The following is a 26,705-nucleotide window of genomic DNA, read 5'->3' as shown; positions in this document are numbered from 1 at the left end:
TGGCCTAAGACCAGAATTTCCTTTTATATGCTGTAATACAGTCTTAGATATGCAGAATTAGATCATCTGACCACAAAATTATTTGTTTAGAGGATTCGGAAACTATCAATTTGCTACAGTATCAGTACTACCGGTACTATAGCAGCATTAATATGGAGGAATGACAGTCAGAGCTGCTATTTACCTCATAAATATGTATACATTTATATTTATATATATAGTCAGATATTGAGAACCGTGAGCCAAATATATTTTTGATGCAAAATGTTTGGTAAATGAGCACCTTTTGGGAACAACCAGTTTATTGCAGTATCTCTGTTACTATCAAGGTTGCTATTTAACATAAAACTATAAGGAACAAAAAAATCCTGTTGGTGTAGGGTATATATATAGGGTCCTTTTACTGCAAAACATATGGTAAATGTGCACCTTTTAACCTCAAAACGAGTAGTTCAGAGGATTTGGGAACTACCTGCACTGACCTGGAGGAATAACTGCCTCCTTATTAGTGTTAAGTATCATCAGCTGCAACATACTGTGGGCTACTTTATGTATAAAATGTACGGTAAATGTATAATTTAATGTCCTAAACACGAGTAGTAAAGGGGATTTGGGAACAAGTGGTCTATTAGAACATGTGATGTGATGTATTAGTAAAATATTCATTTAAAAAGTTAAGCAGTGAGGTTAATGTAGAAGAAAATACATGATTCCTCTGAAATATTAAGTAGCAGTAGCTCTAACATGTTGCATGTAATGATTTTATCGTAATAAAAAGCTTTGAAAGTACAGATTGTGACATAAATAAGCCACACTTGAGCACCAGCAGTGCGTGATATAAGCGATGTGATACGCAGCATCTTTGTTGAACCTTTTTATTTGGTCATTTTAAGTGTGATACACGATACAAATATAGTACACAAAACAGTTAATGAGTGGCACAAAACCAGCTACAATGGAGTTGCTGTATTTTTGCAAAAAGGTAAGCAAAAGTCTTAGTTTAATGTTTCCTTCTTAGGAAATAAATAAAGTTCCTGTTTGATGAACTAAAAACGAGAATTTCATGCAACTGTTGCCATCTTATCTCATCAGGTGTCTCTGAGCTGGCTGCTGGATGTGCGTTACATTCCCCAGCCGAGAGCACGAAACTGAAATCTGCTTCGCTGCCCATGAGCTAGCTTTGGATAAAGCACACACAATCAATCGTAAATTTGTCCGTAACACTCCCCAGCCGCAGCTGGCCAGACCCCACACTGAGAAAAACAAGTGTTTGTTATCGGGCCGGGCCAGGCGGGGCTTAAACTGGTGGGGAGTGCTTTGCTGTAAGGGGCCCCCCTGACTGGGTGAAAGCAACTTAAGCGGAACTAAATCCCCTTTCTGACAGATGTATGGCAGATGAGTCTGTCACAGTGGCTGAAGGAGGGGGAGGTGTAGGCAGTCATTTCTTGGCTGGCAATAGAAAGATTTTTTGGTTGGATGGATCGGTAGATGTTTGATGATCTTGGATGCGGTTTTCCCAGTTTTAACTGTGTGGGGATCCTCTGACCTGCTGTAGCTTTTGTGGATGAACTCTCAGCTTTTAAAAGGCAGCTTCATGTCTTTTCAGCATTTAATCATGTGAAGTTTTACTTTTCAAGGGAGCTATATTCACACATTTAGTAAAATAACGGGAAGATTTGGAGATATTTCAGCCTGATAAGCACTGCTTTCCACAGAGAAAGTGCTTATTATACGTCAATTTCATTGAATAAAGGGGTGCTGGAACAATTCAACTCAGCAAATGATCTCAGATGCATAAAAGGACTCAATAATGAGCACACGCAGCAGAATTGGCAGCGAACAGTGGAGTGCATGTACAGGCACACAGTTGGAGATTGTTATCAGGAAGATATCTGGTCTGCTAATCTGCACTTGGCTGGCATTTCTGGACAATCGGATGAATAATCGACTTTCAAATTGGATTCTACTTGTATTTCTTACACTGTTGCTGTGCTCTAACTAGCACCCAAACATCACCTCAGTTGACATATGGCAGCACCTTGTTTTTTCCAAAAGCTGCTGCCTGGATACCAGTCGGTGCTTCACAAAAACACTGCAGCATCTCATGTCACACAAAGTCCAAATAAGAGTGCTTTGGAAAGAATTTCAGACAGCTATGCTGAAGGTAAATCTTTTAGGTCCACTTTAAGTTTGCAATGCAAAGCACATAAAGGAGCAGCTGACGTCATCACCAAGCTAGAACAGTAAAACAACATTTGTTATGTTAACGCCCCCAGCAGCAGATGAGAGGCAACTTCAGTGTCCGACATCAGATATATTAAAGAAGTGCTGAAACTCTTCTTCTGCTGAGAACACGGATCCTTTTGTTCCTGAGTATGTCTCACCGTAGACCAACAAGTCAGGCACGCTGTGCGATCCCCAGCCGTCACGCCACAGCATGTGCTCACAGCTTCTCGTTTCATCAAGTTAGTGTGGAAATAAAATACAGATCAGCTTCAGCTCAAAGATCAACATTGGTTGGATGTGATCTCTTTGTTCTACAAGCAACGGCAGCAAAATAATTCCACACAAGTACACAGAAAGTCAGGAAAAGATATCCAAGACATGGACACACTCTTAATAAACTGAAAGTCAATGTTAGACTTTGGCAATTTCTTCTTCAAAAGGGCTTAAAAATGGAAATGTGAGAACCTAAATGTTCTTATTTTCTGTAAAAGAAAAGAGCTGAAAATAAGACTATTTACACGACTCCCTTAAGACACTTTGGCCTAATTTCCCAAAATCTATGCAGTTTCAAGGTTATATCTCACCATCGTTCAAGAGTTCCCAGAAAAATCAATGAGTTCCAGTGAAAGTGGGTTCACTTGGGGCACGAATTGAAATCCATACAAACAATGTGTGTGGAGTTCAGTTCTGGTGCCCCACAAATGTGCAACCAATAACAAGCTGTCTGAAGAGGAGTGAGATCTGGGCAATGGAAAACCAGAGAACCCAATATATCAGAACCTTATTAACTGTGTTGTTCACTTATATTAACATTTGTCAGAGAATAAAGTACTAAATAATAAGAGGTTTCTGAAAAGTTAGGCATTAATAACCTCTCAAAAGATTTTTGTTGGCCTGTTAGCAACTGAGCTAACGCGCTAGCTAGCTGGCCAGCTAGCAAGCTCTTCGGGAAACTTTTTGTTGTTAATTTTCAAGCTCTTTAAAAAAAACTTTTCATGGAATTTAGTCATGTACAGCCCCAAGAACAAATTGCCAAAAAAGAATCAACAGCTGTGTACAGAGGAAACAAGACATTTTTGTGTGCTAACATCTAGTGCTAGCATGTTCTCAGGTGGTTAGCGAGGGATATTTAGCAAAGACCTGGCTGTTACACTAAGCTTGCTGAGCTTACTTTTTACTGACACAAAACTTAAAGGCAGAAACTATGTAATTATTATCCTTCATTGAGTCACTGATTGTAGTTTCCTGACCATTTTCGGAGCTCATCAGGCTTTTGAATTTGAAAGGCTGTTTACAGAGAATTTAAGGCAAATTTGTCCTACTTATGATAAAGAATGAAGAGACTTTGAGCAAAGGATGGATAGAGATGTATATATTAGGTTTGGCCATCAGTCTGCACTACTGCAGTCAGGATTTTTTTTGTAAAACTAGCTCCTGGGAATGGTAGTGCTGGTGTTTTGCTCAAAAATACATGAGCAGGATGGTGGATTGCCTAAATGGCAAATTAAACCCCTGTTGCCTCATTAAAATGAACGCTTACACATTATTCACTGCAGTCATCCTGTGCTAAAGATGTTTATCTTGAACCTTCTTTAGTAATAATCTGATAAATCAACACTTGTTTTTTTTCCCATTATTTTTCTTTGAGATTCTCTCTTCCAGTGCTTTTGGGAAACCAGGCCTGCAGCAAAGGGCTTTGAATCATAAAGCTGTACAACAATAATTAACTGGAAATGAAAGGGAAAATGGAAATGTTTTAAACAAGAGACATAAAACCAAATTATTAATACACTTGCAGCATTAATCACGACACTTTCCCTCCACGTCTGGAGTTAGATACCTTTTTAAATCAGTTTTTCAGATTCAAATGCAAACAAAGTTTAGCCCTGCACTTCAAACAATGATTGACACATACATGGTCGGTATTCAAGACAAACAGGAGTCTGTGGTTTCCTGTTAAGGAGAACGTCATGCAAACTGCAGCGAGATAGACGAGAAAGAAGCAAAGCAGGCGCTCCCCTATCACAGTAGTCTCTGAAGCAGTTTCCTCATCATCAAGCAGTTTTATTAGGCCATGAAAAACAACAAAGGGATTCTGTTGCAGCCTTGCGTCCAGTCAAAGTGCTTGAACTCGATAGCTGAATATAGTTTTTGTTCTTCAAGCGCAGATATTTGTTTTTTACATCTTTTTTCTAAAGCAGAGAGCTCCCAACGACCCCCTCTTCCTTTTAGTCCACCCACTCCCCGCCTCAGCAAAGCAAGAGTTATTATGTCGAAGTGACAACTCCTTTCACAACCGGTTCTCTGTTCAGGTAAGTCGCCCAGTAGACCAGGTTGAAGGTACCGAAGAGGACGGGGAACACTATCCGCGACATCTTGTCTATCTTGCTGACGCTGTTGTAGGTCTTCTTGGGGTCGACCATTTTGCTCTCGGAGGCTCGCAGCTGCAGCGACGTGGTGTTGGAGATGGTGGAGATGGACACGTCCTTGGTGAGGTTGGGGGTGTAGTTGACGCCTGCCGAGCAAACGTTGTTGGGCTTCTTCGACAGCACCATGGGGTCTCGTTTCTAAAGCGGGACAGATTACATCAGGAACTGGATTAGTTTTCGGGGTTCATGATGTGCTCTTTTAGATTAGTTTCATTCTGTCTGGAAACAGATAATGGGTGTAAAGAGGGCTGGTTACAGCCTATTCTCACTGTTTTCTCAGGTAGGAGCATTATCTCCACTGGTGGTGTTTTAATAGATGATGACGGTAATATGTATGTGTCATGGTCTATGCTTTCTTCTGTTAGCTTTTGTTCTTCTGGTTTAGTTCACATACTAATTGCTTCCCACCTCATCCTCTTAGTATATATATATATATACGACCAGGTTTCCTTTGTTCACAGCAAGATAATCATTGCTGTTTTCCACTTTTCAGTCCAGTTCCATTCTCTGTCTTGCCCTGCTTTGTATTTCTTTGTTATACCTTGAATGTTTGTTTAAGCTCCTCAGTCAGGTCTTCAATTTTCCCTGCTGCCTGCACTTTGCTTACTTACCATTATCAAATATGGTAGTATGTAGATTTACAGCTTACAGATGTTCAGCCACTCAGTTTTTCTGGCCTCTGCCTTATTCAAATCAGCAAGCAGAAGGCTGTATTCCCCAAATTGTCTACATTATCATTATTAAAGTGGACCTAAAATGACTATGGAAACCTTACATGTGTCGTACCTGAAGATGTTTTGTTCCTAAATCTGTAAGTTATGGTGTTACGGTACGATAAAGGTGGGATGTTTCAAGTTTCAAGCAAATGGAGCCATTATTAGACAGTGACTCAGCACCACTCAGCGGACCACTGATTGGATGGAGAATGATCAGAGAAAATCATCACAGGATGGCAAAAACTAACAAATGGTACAATTTTTAAAAAGGAAAGCAAATTTATGTCTTTTAGTACCAATGAAAGCTCCCGAGTCCTTGCTGTGGTCAGGCCAGGAGGTGCAAAAAATTCTGATGAAGCGATCAGTAAAATATCCTGTTCAGGTCGTAACGAGGGAAATAAAAGCAAGCAAGTTGTACCTTAGGGTGCTGTGCTTCCAGAGCTTTCTTTCCATCCCAGGCCCAGCTCCTCTTGGTGAAGTAGTTCACTGTGGCAAACTCGATGAGGGCCGAAAAGACGAAGGCGTAGCAGACGGCAATGAACCAGTCCATGGCTGTCGCATAGGCCACTTTGGGGAGTGAGTTCCTGGCACTGATGCTGAGGGTGGTCATAGTCAGCACTGTGGTCACCCCTAGGTGCAAACAAAGGCAGTCGTGACAACTTTAAATTGAGTTTTTTACAGCCTGACTGGAAAAAAGCAATAGTCGCCCCCCTGCTCACCAAAGGTGAGCCCTTTAATAACCCCGAACTGGCACCGACTGCAGTGCTGCTGCTCAGAGAGCGACTTTTATTATTCTCACAGGTGTGAACGTGCAGGGATATTAGGCATAAAAGAAAGCACAAGGAAAAATCGGTACCTAGAAGATGCTGTTCCTGCGAAACAGAGGAGTGAACGCTGATTGCTGAATAAATTACCTTTAATTTGCTGAAAAATGTTCAAAAGACCTTGAGATGATGAAACCTTTGCAGAAATATTTAAAGAGCTGCAAGAAGTTAGTGTAAAGATTGAAAGTAGAATGTGGATAAGTAACCCTAAACATTGTGCTTACTGTGGAACTCATTAACCGTGCAGCAAAATCTCTGCTTCTGCCCGAAGAGCTAAAAAAAAAAGGCTCAATAAAAGTCAGAAGCACCTAAACTTACAGCAGAAATCTCCTGAGTGACCTGCATGTTGAATAGTTTTACTAAAGTAGGAAGGAGCTGTTGTGTAATGCTCACCAAAGACGGTCCTCGCAGGAACCGACTCTCTGTTGAGCCAAAATGACACCTGGGACAGGATTACGGTCATGAAACACGGCATGTATGTCTGAATGACAAAGTATCCGATCTTCCTCTTCAGGTAGAAGTGGGCCATCATCACTGTGTACTGTCCTGAGAGGGAGGAGAGACAGGAAAGAGGGGATAAAGTCAGACATTTGGGTCGCACCGGGGTTATTTCATCATAGAGCAAGTACTCATGTGCAGCTTGACCTCCTTAAAGTGCAAAAGGCACCGGTGGTTTGTTTACCAAAAAAAAGACATGTCCAAGAGTATCTATGCTGCTCTGATGGTGCTCAGTTACTGGATGGAAAGGGCGATTCCTCGTTTTCCAGGAGGGAAATGAGAAGTGATGGAGACTGCGGATAGAAAGCTGTGAGGTGAAAACGCTGAAAGAAGCAGGGGTAAAGAGGACAGTTTATATTCAGGGGAACATGGCAGTGAAATCAGACAAATGAGTGGCGCTAACTGCTGTGAGAAAGCGGCGGTACGTCACGATGCGGTTTATATCTGGGCCTTGACGGTCTGAGATAAATCCAGAGAAGCACAAAGAGCAGGAAGAAGAGAAAGGACGCGGCATTCAGTAAAACTACCAAAGATTGCATTTGAGGCTTTAAAAAAATCCTCTCGCCAGCAGCAGTTTGCAGCTGCAGGCGCTGGTAAACTAACTCACACACACGTGCACGCTCACACACACGTGCACGCACACACACACGTGCACGCTCACACACAGCGCAACACACAAGGCTTTCTCTCAGCAAAATCCGATTTCTGAACCTCCCTAATCCCTGGTTACAATCTGCATCATGCCATCAGTGAGAGAAAGAGAGGGAGGAGGGGGGGGGGGCTTCCTGTCCCGGGATCCTCACTCAGGCCCCGCCCACTCCAGCCCGCCGGCCGAGGCTCACGTACTCGCAGTGAAACACACATGAAGCATGATTCCCAGCAGCTGACACACACCTCGGCACACGGAGCGGGAGGACGGTGGCTGCTGCTGATCACTGGTGGGATGGAGGGGGGCTGGCCGTCTTTTTCTGTTTCTTTTGCTTTTCATTCAGAAGCTGCTTGTGGAATAATGGTCAAAGGTTCTTGATGGGACTGGCTGGCATGCGAGGGGAAGTTAATCATTTATCAGCGTCTCTGGCTCTGCGATGACTCCATCAGGACATCCCCAGCGCCGTCACCTGGGCCCTCTGACGCCCTCATGACCGCAGGCCCCCTGCCCCCCCCCGACCGCCCTGCCGATTGCTGCTGCTGTGGGAGACGTTCGGACCCATCCAGGTGCTGCTGACCTGGGACTCCTTCACCCTTGATGCATGGATCCCTACAGGGGGAACATGCTCCTCTGGTGGATCTTTCTACTTTTTTCTCAAGGATTTGTATTTCACATCGTCCAAGGGGAACTTCCTTTTATATCTGGGAACGATGCTGCTATGCTGGTCAACTGGTGAGTCTCAGAGGAACTCTTCTTGCTTTATTTGTCACACCTGTTGGCTTTGGAGGCTCACAAAGAGGTTCAAGCAAGTAATTATCCTCTGAAAGTTAAAGTATCCCTGGCATGCTGTTCTTCTTAGCCCCTGCAGACGGTGTAACTGCTGTGTAGTGATTCTGATCTTCTTTTAGAGTGAGACGGCTATTTAAGGAAAGATATTGCTATTTCAGGCAGAGGTCTTGTCATTTGGCGTGTCAAGTAGCTCAAGAAAAACTCAGACTTATCCTCTCTTTCGTGTCCCTGAAAAGGAGTCTTGGCTAAAATTAGATGTCCTAAATAAGGACTAACACCTTCACAGCTTCAGAGCTTCAGAGCTTAGAACCTCAACAAACCAGGGCGCAAGATCCATGTTCAGCGTCAATCCAGAGCAGAGATCAGCACCGTAGGAGTTTGAATCTTTGGAGATCCTAAAGCAAAGCGTGTGAGGAGGAGAGATAAAGTTTCCAGTTTGGCAGATATAACGTATGTTCTCGGTTTGTGCAGCGAGAGTCAGGAGGAGCAGAGGAAAGACAATCCTCAGTTCACTGCTGCTCTGACTCACATGCAGGCGAGCGCTTCATTACTTTCCAGACCGAATAAAACTGTTTAAAACAGCAAGCTTCTTTTAATTAAGCCGAGAAACGGCTGAAAAGTCAAAAGTCTGCCTTTTTTCAGAGGGAAGCCACTGGACTCCACTGCAGGGTGCCTTCATTTCACTGAATATAGATTCTTGATTGCTTCGATTAATGCTCGATGAAGGCAGCTGGTTCCAGAGTCTGGTCTTCACACACTAAACTTTCAAATGTCGCGCTTCAGGTTAAAGTGAGACGAAAGGCTGTTGGTGGAGATTCTCCCTCCTCCAGATGCTCGATTAGGAAGGAACTGGATCCGAGGTCCTGAACAGGCCTCCAGAAGCAGACTCCAACGACCCCTCAAGGTGGAAATATTCCATTTATGGCACAGCGACAGGAAGAACTGGCAGATCTGAAAATGCCATATTTGGTCTGTAAAAGTTATTGGCAAAAAAAGCACAAAGTGAATTAGCCTACTGGACTGAATTTGACCCGAGAGCTCAAACCCATCAGCAACATCCACCACTGATTTGGATGATTTCCAGACAGAGGCTTTGGGCTGCATAAATGATGATTTCCTGTCTTTTAGTCCTGCTAAGTATCTCATTCTCAGATCATTTTCAGCGTTTTGTTGTCACGACACCAGATGGTGGTTCCATGATTAGGACTAACAGGGTCGACTTAGCGGCGAGACACAAATACGACGACTCTGAACACGGTCCAGAACCACGAGTCACGTCGTTTGACCCAATCTGTTGGGGGTAAATACAGTAAAAGGGTCTGAGCACTTGGGTAAAAAGTGTCAAATCTGGTCCAGAAAAAGGAGGATGTAAAGATGCTAATGCTACGTATGCTAAAGCATAGCCACGGGAATACTGTGAGCACATTTAAAGGTAGCATGTGGTGATTTTAGCTATGAAGCAACGTTTGAGTTGGTGATACACAAAGAAATGAAGAGATTAACACAATTAATGACAGGATTAGCATCTTTGTAAGTGTTTTATCCCTTTAGACAAGCAAGCAAAACTGTGTTCATCCCAGTGAATACGACTCATAAGAGCGTCCTCTGTTGTTTCGCCCCAACAAAGTAATGTTTCCGCTTCGGAGCAGGCGTCAAGTGTTTAATTCAGGAAGAAATCAAATCTTTATCATGAGGAAGGACTGCGCTTCACAAGACAATGAGACCATCCTCTGAGTTAAGAAGGCTTCACTGAAACACTTTGGTCACCTGCTGGTTGGGTGTCACCAGTAAAACTACCTGGTTATGGTTAGAAAACGATCATACTTTGGGCTAAAATACATTTATCCTCCAAAAGAACCATTTTTTCAGCACATTTGATTCCATCTGCTTCTTTTTCATCTCTGAGTTGGAGTTTTGGCATTGTTGTTTTTCACTTGTACTCAAATTGCCATCAGCACGCCATCTAAGTGGGAAACTGCCGTCTTTCCACAAGTTAAGCGTCTATCCTTCAGTTAAAAACACAAAGTTTCAACAAAACAACCGAAAAACAACGGGAAATCCAGACTTTTAGTAACAACTCTACTAGGAACTAAAGGGAAGTGTATTACAGTTCTGCTTTACATAAGAGTATTAAACAGATGCCTTTCAGCTCCCCCACCTCCGCGTCCACATGCCAGAGCGAGGCTGTCCAATCCCAACATACAGAAACACACAAACACCTCTCCTTCCAGCTTTGTGAGGACCTAACCTAAATTTAAGTCCAACTATTTCCCTCACCGTAACCTTGAGAATGAAATGTCTCTAATTATGGATGAATAGCAACAAATGTTCCCCCTTCTTAACGATGGCCCTGAACTGACTCCGGGTTTATTGTGCTTATTGTTTTGAACCTTTGTGCCATCATTGTGAGGACATGCGGCGTTCACAAAGACAAATTTACCAGTGCAGATCCACTCAGAGACAGCCACCCAACCAATCCTCCACTGATCTGTGATGTCATCTGCTTATGCAAAAGCTGATGGGTGGTTGGATGGGGCGGGTGGATTAACCCTGAGTCTCAGGACTCCTGAGCTGTGTGTGTGGGGCTCATGCAGGGATAAGTGTTGTTTGACAGGGCTGCCTGGGCCTGTAGACAGCTGGTTGTGTGACGGATAGGCTACTCTCCTCCACTGGCTTCCACTCATTGACTCTGATCTCCTGGTAATGTTTCCTGCATTTAGTCTCCGCCCATCGCGCCCATCTCGCATGCATCTTATCTGATCTAGAATTAGTTACATCGCATTACGCGCTATTACACTTATCGAGAATAACATCCTGTGTGAATTTGCTCAGGCAGTAGATATTTGTGGACTTTTCAAAGGTTTTCTGGACAGATGAAGTGAATTTTAGGGGTTAGAGCGGATCATTACTAGAGGATGGGCTGCTGTCCTTAATTATAAGCTAATTGCTAGTTAGCTTTTAAGACTGAAGGTGCTACCTGCTGCCTGTTTAGTAGTTAGCTGCGATCAATGAAGCCATCGTGCAGGACGGCCCTCGGCCAAACAGAAAAGGCCTGAAAGAGGCCTGAAAGACGACTGTTTTCTGGTTTGACCCCTTTCTCAGGATGACTTCCATCCTATTAAGAGCTTGTGGGTCGTTCTGAAGCCCCAGATTGCAGTGAAGAAGGCCACTACAAGGCTTCGTGAGGCTTGTTGAAATGATTGACAAGATATTTGGTCAAAGAGTGTCTTTCAAGGAATATGATTCCCAAAAATTTGCACCTGCAGTGCATCAGCCTGACTGATGAATCGAGGTCATTACACAACATTATGTCAGCAGTGTTAGAATATTACTGACCTTATTGATGTCCTTGTGTACAAGCAGACCTAAAATTGTGATTTTTGCCCTCCTGAAGCTGATTCCTGCTGCTTTATACTGTAGAAAAATACACTTCTGGCCAACAAAAGTCCCCACAGATAAGAGCCTGCGGGTTATTAATCCCTCGCTGATCATTCCTTTAACAACCGTGTCTGTTGTCTCTGTTTCAGGAGGGTTAAATTATTCGTGCATAAATAAAATGACTAAAATCTGGACTAAGACCTGTTCAGCGCATGATCTAAACTCTACAGGGATGTCAAACTCCGGTCCTCGAGGGCCGCTGTCCTGCAGGTTTTAGATGCTTCCCTGCTTCAACACACCTGAATCAGATCAATGCATCATTAGCAGAACTTAACAATCATTCTTAGAGATCCATTTAGTCTGAATCAGGTGTGTTGAAGCAGGGAAGCAACTAAAACCTGCAGCACAGCGGCCCTCGAGGACCGGAGTTTGACATCCCTGATCTAAACCGTCATGTTTGAGGTAGAAATGACATCTTAAATCACTGTTCTTAGGGATCATTTAAACCTGTGGTGAAAGCAGCTGGAGTGGCCCCAGAGTCCAGCCTTGAACCCCACTGATCAGCACCAGATCTCTGCAGATCTGTGTCCTTTGCCACCAGCTTTCGTGCCTTGATTCCTTGCGTTGTGTCCATGTAAGGTCCTTGAATATCATTGATATTTGCCCATTGGTTTCCCAAATCACACGTTTACATGGAAAACACAAGGGATCCCAGCTGGAACTCTGCTCCCAGACTGACTCGATCAGCCAGACATAAAACAGGTGGGAAGCAAGCACACGAAGCAAAAATGTGTTCTTTTAAAGCATCACCAACCACGCACCTCTGCTTGTGTGTATGTCCTCCTTGCCGGCGGTTTGCCCGATAAGGTGGTACTGGTTGAGCCTGGAGCCGTCCTCTGCCACCACCACAGACTTGGCAGCGCCCTGAGTCCAAGTGTAAACCACCTCTGACACCGGATAGGCATCTGAGAGACAGGCAGACAGAGGCAGAAACCATTTTATTTTACCACATGAGCTGCTGCATTCGAGTTAGCTTCGGCCCAGAAATCACTCATTACGATTCCAAGCTGAAGCCAGGAGCAGAAGTTTAGCAGGATGTGTCGATATGTGTTGAGTTTGTTTGTGTTTCTACCGCTGCTCTGCGTCAGAGGTGAAGTCCCCTGTCGGCAGGAGCCAGGCTGTGTCAGATTAACCAAAAATGTGTTGCATCACACACCTCGAGCCCTCTTTGTGTATTTCATGTGTTCGTGCTGAATATTTCCCCGACGCTCGCGCTGAAATCGGGGAAAAGGGAGGTTTTTCATCTCTGAATTAGTTTCTGATCTGAAATTGGAAGTTTGTGACCTGTCGGGTCAATTTTAATCCACCGTTTATGAGAAAAGAGGATCATTTCCTTTGAGTCATTTGTCCGCTGCTGGTTGCAAATACCTGTTTCCAAACACATGCACAAGCAATTTAAGGATGAAAACAGGACGAAATAGTTTGATTTACATCCCAAGAGTATTAGTTAAACATTTAGAGCAGACGAGGGAAGGGATATTTGGGGAAAATAAGTGTTTTTTTCTGATTTGGGATGTTTCCTACATGCTTCATATGGGGGACCCACAGGGTCATCTTCACAGGGCAACTGGAAGGTGTCCCAAACGCTTCATGTTGACTTGTCCTTATGTGACAGGGCTGTTTATTTCTGGCCTGTAGATCGCATATTAACCTGGCTGTTTCCTTTCTGGGTGCTCACTTGGCGGCTGGATGCTGCAGTGTTTAAATTTAGCCGCAGACAGGCTGAAGGCCAGACCTTAATTGGAGGTTAGATTGCAAAAAGGGATTATCTGTGGATTTCATTATGCTAACGAACAGCTAAAGACTTTGGCAGGCCAGACAGCGCACCTTTGCCAACTTCTCAACTCTTCACGCTTAATGCTTTGCTGCTTTGCCGCTCCTGCTTGCAATGCCAAACTCATCAAGTTCGGCTGTCTGGGATATTTAAGAGTTCAAATGGAGCAAGGGTCGTGGTCATGAATATTCAGTGTGAACGGATTCGTATTTGGCAGAAAGTTGGTCTGTCAAACACTTTCATTCCACGCGTTGAACTTAGAAATCATGAAGTGATGCTCGACTGTCGCTAAAGAAGTGAAACGAAGGATTTAGAGTCAGATTTTCCTGCTTTAGAACGTAAAAAGATCCAAGAAGGAGAAGCGATGCTCTGCAGCAGCCCGATTGCTCGAGGGGCCGCGCTGGCTGCACTTCAGAGCATCATCTGCATCTTTGTGTGCTGATTCCAGGAAGCAAGCTCTTCCAAAACACCTTCCGCACCACCAACATCAGCTTTGCAAACGTCCTTCAAACTTTGGAATAATGGCTGCACTTTAATGTCTTTCTGCTTCTTTTTAACCTGAAAATACGGCTTCTTATGGAGCTGCTCACCGTTTCAGAGAAGTTACAAACTCAGTCTGTAAGTTTGTAGATTTGAGACGTCCAGGCCAACTGTTACAGACACATGGAAAAGAAAGAGATCTTCTCTGGGAAAATTGTGGTTTTTGTTTCCAACAAAAGCTGTGGTGGGACCTTCAGAGAGCTGAAGCAACTTAAAACACTCATTCACCTCATTTTAGGACCTGAGGAAAACCAGGTTATTTCTGTTATTTATGTCTCGATACGTAACGTCTTAGAACTGAACGAGGGTTTGATTCCCCTTCTCATGAGTGTAAGCAGGAAGGGAAGAAGCAGGGATTAGAGGCCCTTCACCTGAGCTGACCGCAGACCTGACCTCCTTCATTCATCTGCACCGAGATACGAGAGCGCAGACATGAAAGATGAAAGATGAGATGCTCCAGATCCCCTCCTGCAAATCATGATCAGGGTTTCCATTCACGTATTATTCCATGTGCGTTTCCACCTTTAAGCTGCAGAGTTCAGCTGGGATGACTGGGTTACCGTAGGCGACGGGAAGGCCCCGCACTTCCTTGCACTGTAATTGGATTGTGCTCAAATGTGTAATCTGACATCGTGAGGGTGGGGGGGGGCGACATCTCACTAAAATCTGAGGATAAGAGCCTCGTCCTTTTTGCCCAACAGGCTCTTGAGACGTGGCATTTGGCCAGAGCTGTCTTTAAATACCACACAGGGACAACCCGCCCCGCCGATAGCCTAATTAGGTGTAAAAGAGCTGCGGTAATCCGTTCTCATCGGGATTTCATTGCTTGTTGTGAGGAGGCACCACAAACACTGATGGAGAAAGTTAAAATTAGCGGAGTAGCTTCATTCCAACACGTTCTGCTGCAGCGTGTCGCTTTGCACCTTAACTCTCACCTGTAGCCACAGCGGCTGCAGAGCAGGAAAAGTTTCCTCGTTGCTTTCAAACGACAATCAGGAAGTAATTAACATTAAAGTGAAGGAAGCAGACTCAGCAGTCTTGATAATGACTTTTCAGCCAAGTCACCTAAAGAAGAGACGCATTATTCGCCTCAAATATAGTCCTGTTGGTCTCTAAATTTAGATTAAACCTATGTGATGCCATGGTGTAACAGCAGCAGGGATGAGTGGCTGCTGTGAGACGTGCACAGCAGGGGGTGTACTCACAGCTGCCGAACTTGAGCGGGCAGGCGTGAGCGTCCATGGGGAAGTCCTCCAGCTGCATGGGGCATTCTGCTGAGATGGTCAATCTGCGACGAAACACATCAAAATACAGAAATGTCTTGGTTAGACAAGCTTTTCAGCCTTGGAGCAGCGACTCGAACTCACGATTACAGGCACAGCTGCGATTCCCAAACAAAATAATTAGATCATGAAGGAATTTCAAGGAAAGTTTGATCGTTTCATCACTTTACAAATGAACCGGTTCTTAGAGCTGAAGTGATAATAGCACCATCTAGTGGCCAGATGGTGTCTCTGCTACTTTCCCTCCCCAGAAAACACACAGAAGCTTCAGTTTAGGATGTTAAGCATAAATTAAAACCTATGTCTCACAATGAAATGTGTTTTAATTGCTTGAAAGTTGTGTTTCCCACCCCAAACACAGCTTGAGCTTCTCACTTTTCATTTCCTGTTTACAGTCGTTCAAACGCCTCTCGGCGTCCTGCAAGAACAGCGAGATTTAATAAATCATGAGCACACATCAGCCATACACACCTCATAATTCTTTCAGCTTTTTTCCCAGCTATCTGTCCCAGATTGGATCAAATCCCTGTGGGTATTTCCGCTCTTTACGTGATGATGAATAGTAATGCGCTGTTATAGATGTGGGTTCACTGAGGCTAATGGGCTGGGTGGCAGAGAATTAGCTGGAATAGAAACCGGTGCACGAAAACTCATTATATTAAAGGTTTTATTTGCTGCTTTCACCATTAAGGCATACCTCGACATTAGTTACAGCGTAACACCTTTTTTTTCTCCCTTTTACTGAACGACACATAGCTTTAATTACGACTGTGTTGCCAGGTTTGACACAAAATCCACCTGAGACGTGTTTCTTTCTGCTCTGATACCTCCTGGGTGTACAGCATGTACATTCTGCAAGAGCTTCCCCAATTAAATCAATAAGGCGAACGAAGCATAACAAAGCGGGACAATAAGCCACTTCTGGTTACCATGGAGACAAGGATTCACATCAGTGAAGTATCAGCCAGACTGAGGGACTGTGTGGACACATCTCGAGGAGAGGAACGGGTGTCTTTGGGATAAATAAATGAGAACAGGGCCGTCGGCAATCATTCCACGTTCTAATTATTCATGTAGCCTTGCCCCATTAACGGGATGAGTGTGAAGGGAGCAGAAATGTGTTGAGCTGGCCCTCATTTCTTTGTATCTTGTGATTGAAACAGGAAACGACTGATTTACTGAAACGGACATGAATGTAAATACACTTTATTTGAGGTTAAAACAGAGTTTTTTATCAGTTCTCAGCAGCTTTAAAGTGAATATCTGGTCTGAGCTCCTTTATTCTCCAGCTCAGCCTGAACCCTCTGAGACAAGCTTTCTGTCCTTTCTTTAAGGAGTCTTCAGGAATAGTTCTCCAGGCTTCTTGAAGGACATCCCAAAGCTCTTCTTTGGATGTGGGCTGCCTTTTGTTCCGTTCTCTGTCAGATGATCCCACACTGCTTCAGTAATGTTGAGGTCCGGGCTCTGGGGAGGATTCATCCCTCCATAAGACCTGTTGCCACTGATTTTCAGTCCACTTCTTGTGTCATTTGGCACAGCTCAGCCTTTTCTCCCTGTTTCCCTTCCTTAAGAACGGCTTCTTGACAGCCACCCTTCCATGGAGACCATTTCTGATGAGGCTTGGGCCAACAGTAGATGGATCAGCTGAAGGTCCAGATGCATCTCTCAGGTCCTGTCAGGTCACAGCTGGATTTTTTCCTCTTTCTTAAGGACATCACTTTCAGATCCTGTTCATCTGCTGTAGATAGTTTTTTAGGCCTGACACTTCTTCTTTTGTCCTCCACTTGTCCAGTTTCCTCAAATGTTTTAAGGACACACTGCACACCATGCTGAGATATGCCAAGTTTTCAGCTAATAGCTCTTTGGGAATCACCTTGTTGCTGCAGAAATCCTATTTTCTGTCTGTCAAACTGTGTTTTCTTTGCTGTTTTTCATAGATGCAACTAAAGAAATGGGAAAATAGTCAAAAGCTGCTATTTAAAATTGGTTATTTGCTGAGTTGTCTGTTATGTTATGAGTCATAGGTCAGTGTTAAGTGGCTTAAACAAGCAAAAGCACCAAAAGCATTTGACTGAAAATGAGTGAAAAAGCAGCCAAAACTTTGAAACACCTCCAGAAAGTCTGGAAAACTATTGATAAAGACCACTTTAAAAGGATTAGTCTGGCTGTTTGGAGGCAAAAAAGGCTCTAAATCTCTGTAGGTGACCCTAAGAACATTCATCAGAGAGCAAAAAGCCCACAAAGGGCTCTCGCACTGATAAGAAACCTTAACTTAACAACAGGTCCGACCTTGCAGAGGTCGCACAACAAGCATAAATGAGACTCGGACGGCGGTTATGGTTAACGTGTTTCAGGGCGGTAAGGATACAGTGGACGCCACACAGCTAGCTCTGCTCCGTGGTTCATCACAGAGACTGTAAATCTGATCTGATTCCAGTTAGAAACGGGGCGTCTCCGTCTTTCATCGCCTGTTGTTTTGTATCAGAAAGCATTCAGGGGACATGATGCTAACCTATGAATAATGTTGGACCATCAGTTCTTCTTTTATGGGCCATTATGAGGTCCATTTTCTTCGTAAGTGACCACGTTACACTGCTGTACCCGAGCCACACATTTCCTGATGGAGACTGGACCGTCCCATGTGGGATCTGCTGAGGTTTTCTCTGACTTTCTGAGGCTCGGGTCATTCTCTTTCCACTGGAAACTCATAAAGTCCAACTCCAGAAAGCACAAACACACAGAAATATTGATTTTTGACATGGGTTACCATAGCAACAGCCGGGGCTTTAAAGTATTCAGTCCAGGCTTCGCCGGTAATATCCAGTTTTAGGAGACTTCTTGTGAACACGGTGACATGTTTCAGTCCGTCTGGACCTGTTGTCACATCAGGTTTGATGCTGTGTGGGAGCAGTTTATTTATTTTTTTAAGGAAAAGAGAGAAAAAGGATCATTTTGTACAAAGATAGAAGCAGAAAACGAGAACTTTGCTCATATCTGATGTGAGTTTCCGGTACACAGTGGACATGTGCTGGTACTGCTTGTTGTAACCTTAAAGTACCCAGATGGTCAGCGTGTGTGTGTGTGTCAGCGTGCGTGTTTGGTGCTGGAAACGGCGTGCCGCCCGTGGTTAAGCTCTGCTGGTAATGTCGAGCGCAGTAGTGTGACAATCAGACGATTAAAAACAGCCGACTGCTGCTGCGGCCAAAGAGTCTGATGCCTTTTTTACTCTGAGCCGACGCACAGTTTTACTTCCAGATACACGTAAACGTACATTTCCAGAAGGTTCCACGTGTAAAAATGTGCACACTTGCACAGTCCCTGACTGGTTAAGCCTTAAGGTCAAAGGTCAGTGTTACGACGACTGATTAAAGCAGAAAACACTGCTGGACATCTGCAGAGTGTTTGTTAAAGTGTGCAGCCGATAAAATCCACTCCTCCCTGGCTGTGAATGTTTATATGTAAAGGTTATTGCATGGAAATAATCTACCCCACATCCAGTATTATTCTGCTCGTCTGCAGCACAGCTCCTGCAGCTCGTGAGCCACGAGGATAAGCCCAGAATTATTCCAATTCTGTGGTTCAAAGGTCGCTCAGAGGCTTTGCTCCAAGCTGACTCAGGGGAAGCTCCTCTCCACTGACGCCAGAGTCCTGTGTTGCAGTTTTAAACAAAGTAAACCCAGATAAATGGAACAGGTTTGTGACCGGCCCGGCTGTTTTTGTGCCAGAGAAACAGAAAATAAAAAACTAAACTGTCAGCCAAAGGGCTGATTTCAGATAATTGTCCCTCAGGTTTTTCAAGCTGACGCTGTTTGGTGTTCGCTGTGCTTGGAAATGTATCGTGTCCCCATAGAAACACTTTTCCGGTGTGAAAACTGACCTCGTTTAAACCATCAGCCCCAATTACAACCGGATTACAGTGAATTGGATTATAATTATCTCGAATTGGACTGCGTCTTTAAAGCGCCTTGAGATTAAATTTGTTGTGATTTGGTGCTTGATGAATGAACTGAATTGAATTGAATTTGCTTCCCGGGATCCAGGTCAGGGTTCGGGTGAATCACGGTTAGTGTAGTCGTTAAAGTTTCAGCTTCTTTTTGTCTGGTTGCTCTAATTCACCCCTAAATTACTGCCAGAAATGACAGTTCACAACGAGGCTGCTTTTAATAATGTATGATGTCCCTCTGCTGCCTTTCTTTGTGACACACTTTACTCTGCTTCGTGTCAGACTAAGTGTCCTAATTTGAGTTAGAAACATAAATCAAATGAATTTAAAGAAGCGCTCACTCTATATTTGCGCTACATTCACTTCCTCCTCCACGGATTTTCCAAAGTTGACTGCAATACACCCAACAGACCACTGGGTGTCGCCATTCTCCTGCAGTCTGAGCCACATTAAAGCTTCTTTCAGTATTTTCTCTGTACAATCAGAGCTGGATTGTTTTCCTCTGCCCTGCTGACTGCATTCTTCATCTGTATTTTGAACATTTAGATGCTTCTCTGTGAATATTTGGTACACAAATGCATTAAAAATGCTGCCAACCTTTGGTTGCAGTTCGTGTTACATTATGCAGGAAATACACCCGATTCTGTTTGTTGTGGCCTACCTCATGGTGTAAAGCAAAGTGCCGTCGTCCTGCAGCCTGAGCAGTTTGTTGGGCGTGGTCATGTTGTGAGCGATAGACTTCTTCCCGTTAAGGAAGAAGGTGTCGGGGGTCCAGATGTTGCTGGCCAGCAGGTTGTTTAACGGCAGCATCTCCATGGGCCCTTTGAAGCACAGGCGCTCATCCTTCCAGCTCTGACGGAAGAACACGTCTATGGTGTATTCCTGAGGCACACAGTCATGGAAAGAAAGATGTTTGGACACTTTCTGTGTGTTTAATTGGGCGCTTGTGGTGGGAAATGGCTGTGAGGTGTGAACATTTTGGAGCTTGGACCTGTGTAATGTGTCAAATCTGGACTGGGACTGGATAGTGTAGTGGTGTGATGAGTTCAAATCCCCTGTATGAAAGGCACTGCCTCCAGTGGGGCTCCTTAGGCAAGACCCCCTACCCTACATGCTTACCCGCTTTGGATAAAAGCGTCTGCTAAATGCATAAAAACAAACATAACATAACAAATAAGAAGCTGAAGGGATGCCAAAGCACAATCTGTGGTTTTTATCTGTCCGATGAAGAGTTAAACGGTGTTGAAATTAGTTTTATTTTCTACTTTAACACAGTTGGGCCTCCGGTGTCTTCATAAGTCATCTCAGGTTGTAGAAATACAGAAACAGGACACTGAGGTCTATAAATCCATCACAAATTTGCTCAAGTGGGAAATATTGACTCGCCTCAAGCTCTGAAAAACTCCAAACACCACCCAACAGAATAATGACACCGTTAGCTGACTGACACATCGGCTCTTTTGGACCGAAGAAACGTTCAGGTCTCCTGCCACAATCCATTAATCAGCCATGCTTCTCTGACAGGACCCTTTTCAAGTCGATTATGGCAAAGTTTGCCAAGGATACGGCAGAAGGTAATGGAAGATTTAATGAAAAAGCAGATTTAATGAATTTTGCTACCCAGGTAGAACTTTATTGTTCATGGGAGACGGGCTTAATAAAGGAGTGAATCATTTGGAACAAAGTTGGAATGGGCCGGCCACATTGGATTAAATTTAAAAAGTTTAACTCAACCACATGAATTTCAGCTCATTTGCAAGCAGCCAAAGAAAAAAAAAAAAAAAAAAAAAGCCAATCTTCAAAGACAAAACTAGGACATGAGCAGCGGTACCAGTCTCATGAAATGTAAATATATGTTTCAGTCTAAAAATACCCGCAGCAGCCTGGCTGGGCTTCAGATGTGTGAGTGTTTGTCCGGTGTTTGCTGTGGACAAACTCACCATCTCTGTGTCGGACACGGGGCCGAAGCTGGTGACGAAAATGTTCGTCTTGATCTCCGTGACGTTCTCTGTTGGAGGTGTAAAGGGAGTAAGTTAGTAAGTCACTCGAAAACAGACACGTTAAAGCCAGCCAGATTAAACGGTTTCTGTTTTCGTCACCTCAGGAAGCCGATCTGAGGACTACGTCCAACTCGAAACGGGCGGAAGAACACAAAAGCGGACACTTTCATCTAGATTACTCGTGCAAAGTCACTCATTGGGTGAAAAGTAGGTCCTGTTTGAAGGAAAAACTGTGCGAGTGGATCATTGTGCACGCCTTCAACGCTCCAGACCACATTCACATGGAAAGCCAGCTTTACACCTTCGACAAAACTTGAATAAATGACATTTTGTGTCAACATTTAGCGATTTAATTGCCCACATTTGAGTCTTCCACAGCCCAAACTTAGGAACACCGACGGTCTGAGCCTGTGATCTCGATCATATGAGGTACTAAAGGTGTACTAAAGGTGTACTAAAGGTGTACTAAAGGTGTACTAAAGGTGTACTAAAGGTGTACTAAAGGTGTACTGAAGGTGTACTAAAGGTGTACTGAAGGTACTAAAGGAAGCATCGGTTGCTCAGGGTCCTGATCAATCAAATGTCTGTGATCAACATCGATATAAGCGTGCCAATGAAATAGAATCCACCATTTCTGCGTGAAATCTGTACGATCATAAGTGGAAATCTTCATCCTGGAGCAGCTACGGTTGGCTCGTTCTGTTTCACAGCAGCTCCGTGTTTTTCTGGTATGTATTTATAGGCCCTCTAGTCGAGGGGTAGCAACCGTTACCAAGATGCGAGAGCGTGCTTCTGCCATGACACATCAGGCCTCGTTTCTTCCTGTTATGGGATGGTGGACACAAAGCCGTGTCACGAGGCCAAAGTAAACGTCTTGCAGGCATTTAGAGGGAAAACGCAGTAAGTGCTGAGATATTAGAGGAGAAAATGAAAAGCTTTTGTTTAAGAAAAAAGAAATCTGAATGGGAGTTTGTTGGCTCTCAAGGTTATCTCCTGTTGCCACGGTGAGGAGCGTGAATAAAAGCCCACAGAGAGCTGCATTGTGGTTGTTACGAGGGTGGCTCAGATGATTTGCTCTGCCTACTTATGAGGAAAGATGCATTCAAGAACCTCCCCCGGTTGGGAATGACACGCAGCCCGTGACACCAACATGTGTGGGCCTTCCTCACCGCTGCACATCTGCTGGAGCGGTAGCATCCCCACCCCGGTATCTGCCAGTTCCCCACCAATCAAAGCATGCTATCACAGCAGGAGTCAGAGCCTCCCACTGCAGACTTTGTCTTATCGGGTTAGCGTGCTACGAGGCTGGAACCCCAACAACTACAACGTAAGAATGCTGTTATGTTGGGGGAGAACAGAACCTCCGAGCCCCGGCCGGAGCCTGTTGTCGTAACCGTCCAGCAGCCCGTCCAGGATCCTGGTGAAGACGGTGCTGTTGTCGTTGGCGCCCGTCTCCTTCTGAGCCTCTGAGGAAGACTGGCCGAGGCTGGGAAGGGTGAGGAGAGAAAACATCCTGGCGTTAGCTCAAGTGCAGGACGTCAAACGCGACGTGGTTATTGTGATTAATTAGCCTGCCGCATCAAGGACGTGATTCACTATTAAACATAACTACCAGTAGAGATAAATAACGGTTACATATGTGATCCAAATGCAAACAAAGCCAGCTCTCCCTCTAAATATGGCAACAAACAAGGCATTTTGTGTCAAAGACCAGCATTTTCTTTGTGAGTTTCTGCATTAGGAAGATTAGAAGGAACTGCGACAATGAAGTAACTCACAACTGGATTTGAACACATCAAGTCACTGATCGACTCAGATGAGGGTGAAATATGCCAGTGAATTTAGATCTACTGCCGGCTTTGCCTTAATACTGACAAGAGCTCTTTCTTTTCTGCTTTCTTTGAGTGCAAGACAGCCGCTTAAGCAGTGCTGTAGCAGAGGGCAGCTCAGATATGCCATCAATCCTTGAAAGGGAGACAGAGCTGGCAGGAATCTGCAGCAAGAGATGTGAGAAACTACAGGACCGGCATTTGCCAAAGAGCAAATAGCACAGTCAGAACTGAGCATATGCAACAGAAAATCGAAGTTGTGAGACAGTATGCTCTCGCAGGCTTAAGGCTGTGCACTTTAAGCAGCTTTAATAAGTTGATAAATCAAATTCAGAGCAGTGGAACGATTGTTTCGTGTGCGTTTTATTTCTTGTTTTACCTTTTATGGCTTCCGCACAGGACCAGGAGTGACAGGACGAGCCTTGCCATGGCTGGAATTCTGTTCACGTTGTTGTTGGGAGCTGTAACACACATCCACACGCAGAAATGCATTAAAAATGGACGAATAACAGATAATAAACTGTAGAGTTATGAAAATCCAATTAAGACAGCAAAAGCATCACCAGCAGGGCAGTCTGGGCATCGTCTAAAACCTCACAATCTGTACACTGACTGGGAGTTTACAAAGAAATAAGCGAAAGCCTGGTGAAAAAAGGCTTTTTATTTGTGTGAAGCTTCCACTGCGTTTGAAACCAGCGCATTACAATTCAGACGGGCTACCCCCTTCCTTTCCCCCTACCCCCTCTCCTCTCCTCCAGCATCACCTTTTTTGATTCTCTCCATCACCAGAAACATGAAGCTGAATCTAATTCCTGTGCTGATAATTATGAAAAAAGGCTAGAATATAAAAAGGGGCTACCTGGACGCAAATCCATCACAGCCAAGCTTTAGATTTTTTCCCCCAGAGGAACAGCGGCTGGGGGGGGTTTCCGTCTGCAGCGCTGAAACTGAACTGGACAATCACCTAATCCCCGTGCTTGTCGGTCGTCTCACCTCCCCCTCCTCTTTAGCTTCTCCACCATGGGCTATTTCTGCTCTCTGTCTCTTTCTCTGTCAATCAGGAGGTGTTGTAGTAGTCTGTCTGCTCCTCTCCTCCTATAGGCTTCACCGCTTTGCTTCTTCAGCGACTGCTGCACCGCGTCTCCCGCATCGCCTCCAGAGGTGTTGCAGCAGCATCACAAGAGCTGCCTCCTCTGTCAGGTCCGCCTGCCTCGGAGGAGACTGGATTCACTCCACATTTTTCCGTCTTTTTTGCTGTACCGCCTCCAGCCGGTGCAAGAAAATACACAAGTGCTGCGGCAGCGGCTAATAATTTTTAAAATAAGTCATCCCCATTGGTGGGTTGTGAGTGGAAGGAGGCGCCCTGGCAGCGCAGCTGATGAGAACAAAATCGGGTGCGGGTTTTTTTTAACCCTACGGTTCAATCCAATATCAAGCATTTTCAATTAGAAAAACAACCGTGACTCTCGAGTCTTTTTCTATTCCTGTTGAACTACTCTTTTAGACACCATCTTACACTATGTAACCTGTTAAACACGTATTTCCCCGTCAGCACAATTAGTAGCTTTGCCATTTTATCAATAATCCGAGATACATTTCAACCGCCCATCTCTTACATTTAGTTAAAAAGATTGTCTTTCAAGTGTCAGTTTTACGGTTTAAAACCGTTTCATCTTTAGTTCACTGCTCATAGTAAACATTTACAAAAGTATATCCAGTACATTAACTACATTATTTAGCTTTCATTCCATTTAGTATAAATGCTAATTAAGTACATTAATGCTAAGTTTACTTTCAACACACTAAGCATTAATGCTAAGTACCGTTAGCTTTCAATCTTTAATTGTTAACCAATGGTGAGCCACTAAATAGCCACTAGCTAGTTACTTTGCTTACAGTTATGTTGCTATTAAAACTGTTATTTCAGCAGTAGTTGATTATATAATCTCTTCATCACTATTAGCGAACATTTAAAAGGTTCATACATTAAGTTACCTTTATCACACTGTAGTAGCTGTTACTTAACTAGTGTAAATGCTTAGCTGACTGTTCAAATAAGTCCTGTAGCTTAGCTTTCAAGCGACAGGACTTAGCATTAAAGCTAAGTACTTTGTCAGCAGTTACATCAAATTTGAACTGTTAGTTGATATACGTTACATTTAATTTATGTCTAACCTTTATTAATTTTAGCAAACATGTCAAATGTTCATTCATTAAGTTTCTTTTAATAACACAGTATGCTGTTATGCTAAACTGTTAATTAGCGTAACTGTAACTCTTAGCTAACTAGCATCGTTAGCGTCTTCTCTGCTAGCATGCTAGCTTTATGTGTTTTACAATTAACTGGTGGCTACCTGAGTCCTAGCCCTAACCCCTAACAAAAGATAAATAATGAATCGTAAATCCCTGTTTTGTTAATTAAGTTGCGTTCATCTAAAGAAGAGAATATTAATATAACTGACTGAAGAACTTGAAATTTAACACCTCAGTTAATCATTACTATGGGACTCAAGCTCAATCTACGCATTCCATAAACCTAAATAGATTTGGTATTTTAAAAGTCTCCTTGCCAGGGCATTTAAAGTATCACATCGATTCCAAACCTTGGGCTCTCAATCACCTGAAAAATAAAGCGAACCATTAAGTATAGACTTTCTGTGTAAGTGGTTTGAACTCCACAGGAGGAGTTAGAATTTAGCACCAGACCCCCTGCGGGAGGAGGACGTGATTTGTGCGCACAATTTGATAATTGGGTCCTCCTATTCAAATGCGGTGGAATAGATTGTGTTTGTTGGGTTTAAAAGTTTATATACTGAGACAGGGAGTGAAACATTTCCTGAAATACTGAAAACCAAGCCGACTGTTGTCATTAAACAGGGTTATTATCCTGACGGTTGCCATAAGAGGGTAGCCGAGTTCCATATTTCGGAGACACTAATTAGTCTGTGATGTTTAACCTCCTTCCGCTGCCTTTAATCCGTCTGGAGGCGCAGTCTGTAGACGGGAGCTGCGGTCATGAGATATAAAGAAACAGCACCAGTCTGCGCCCGCGGGAGTCTGATTTCAGCACCACGTCTGGTGCGGACAGCTCCCGCAGAGTGATGACCACGTGGAAAACCGAGGAGGAGAGAAAGAAACAAAAAGGGCCAGAGGCGCGCGCGCGCGCACATGTGGATAAGATGATTACAGTGCAGGGTGGAGGGTGTCCCCTAAAGGAAATCGACTTTCTTTCAGCATTTGCCCTGCCAGCACTCCACTGTTACGCTCGTGCGTAACTGCAAGCATAATAAAGTTATGACATATAAAGTGACAAAATCATTACGCCTTGAAGGTATCTAAAAGTAAAACATATCACCAAACTCTCGTGCAGATGGAGGTGACAGCTATCTCGAGTTTTAATCAATATCAATGATGTCACCCCTCCTTTCTCTTTCAGGAATGCTGTTGAGGGAAACAAGAAGTTGTTCGCCATCTATGACACAAGGTAGGAAAATGGCACAAAAACACCAATTCCTTCCACGCTCACTCTGAATCCGCGGGTCGCGCTCGCGTACACGCACGCCACCCCTTTGCAAAAAGAAATATCCACGTCACTTTGCTCAAGCTGAGTAATTCATAGTGCAACTCAACACTTAAAAATCTGAACCAAAAAGAGGCCATTAATGGACGATTAACGGGCTAATCAGCAGAAGCATCGATTAATAGGTTGATAAATGGAAGCCTGGCTCCAATCGATAATGCTTCGGTCCCGCCATTTTTATTGGAAA

The 26,705-nt window shown here is 44.0% G+C and overlaps 2 protein-coding genes across 2 annotated transcripts in view; one reads left to right on the top strand and one right to left on the bottom strand.

Annotated features, from left to right (window-relative positions):
* Window positions 1–888: 888 nt before the first annotated feature.
* Window positions 889–24,203, bottom strand: LOC140273589 (gamma-aminobutyric acid receptor subunit alpha-5-like). Its single transcript, XM_072369240.1, has 10 exons — window positions 23,798–24,203; window positions 23,318–23,399; window positions 22,471–22,595; window positions 21,050–21,117; window positions 19,771–19,991; window positions 15,089–15,171; window positions 12,331–12,474; window positions 6,589–6,741; window positions 5,790–6,001; window positions 889–4,793 (listed from the first exon to the last, which is right to left on the bottom strand). Exons 1-10 carry the CDS (start codon window positions 23,811–23,813, stop codon window positions 4,494–4,496), a joined length of 1,404 nt encoding a protein of 467 aa, XP_072225341.1. The 5' UTR covers window positions 23,814–24,203; the 3' UTR covers window positions 889–4,493.
* Window positions 7,929–26,705, top strand: part of LOC140273396 (gamma-aminobutyric acid receptor subunit beta-3-like) — a 63,924-nt gene continuing 45,147 nt past the window's right edge. Inside the window, exons 1-2 of the mRNA XM_072368976.1 lie at window positions 7,929–8,074; window positions 26,375–26,422. Of these exons, the coding sequence (XP_072225077.1) occupies window positions 7,944–8,074; window positions 26,375–26,422 (179 nt within the window). The 5' untranslated portion in view covers window positions 7,929–7,943. The remainder of the gene's footprint in view (window positions 8,075–26,374; window positions 26,423–26,705) is intronic.

The sequence above is a fragment of the Leuresthes tenuis genome, unplaced genomic scaffold (assembly GCF_036924035.1).
Source record: "Leuresthes tenuis unplaced genomic scaffold, fLeuTen1.0.hap1 SCAF_1, whole genome shotgun sequence".
Taxonomy (NCBI): Eukaryota; Metazoa; Chordata; class Actinopteri; order Atheriniformes; family Atherinopsidae; genus Leuresthes; species Leuresthes tenuis.
The sequence above is the reverse complement of the archived record's forward strand: the minus strand, read 5'-3'. Positions and strand labels throughout refer to the sequence as shown.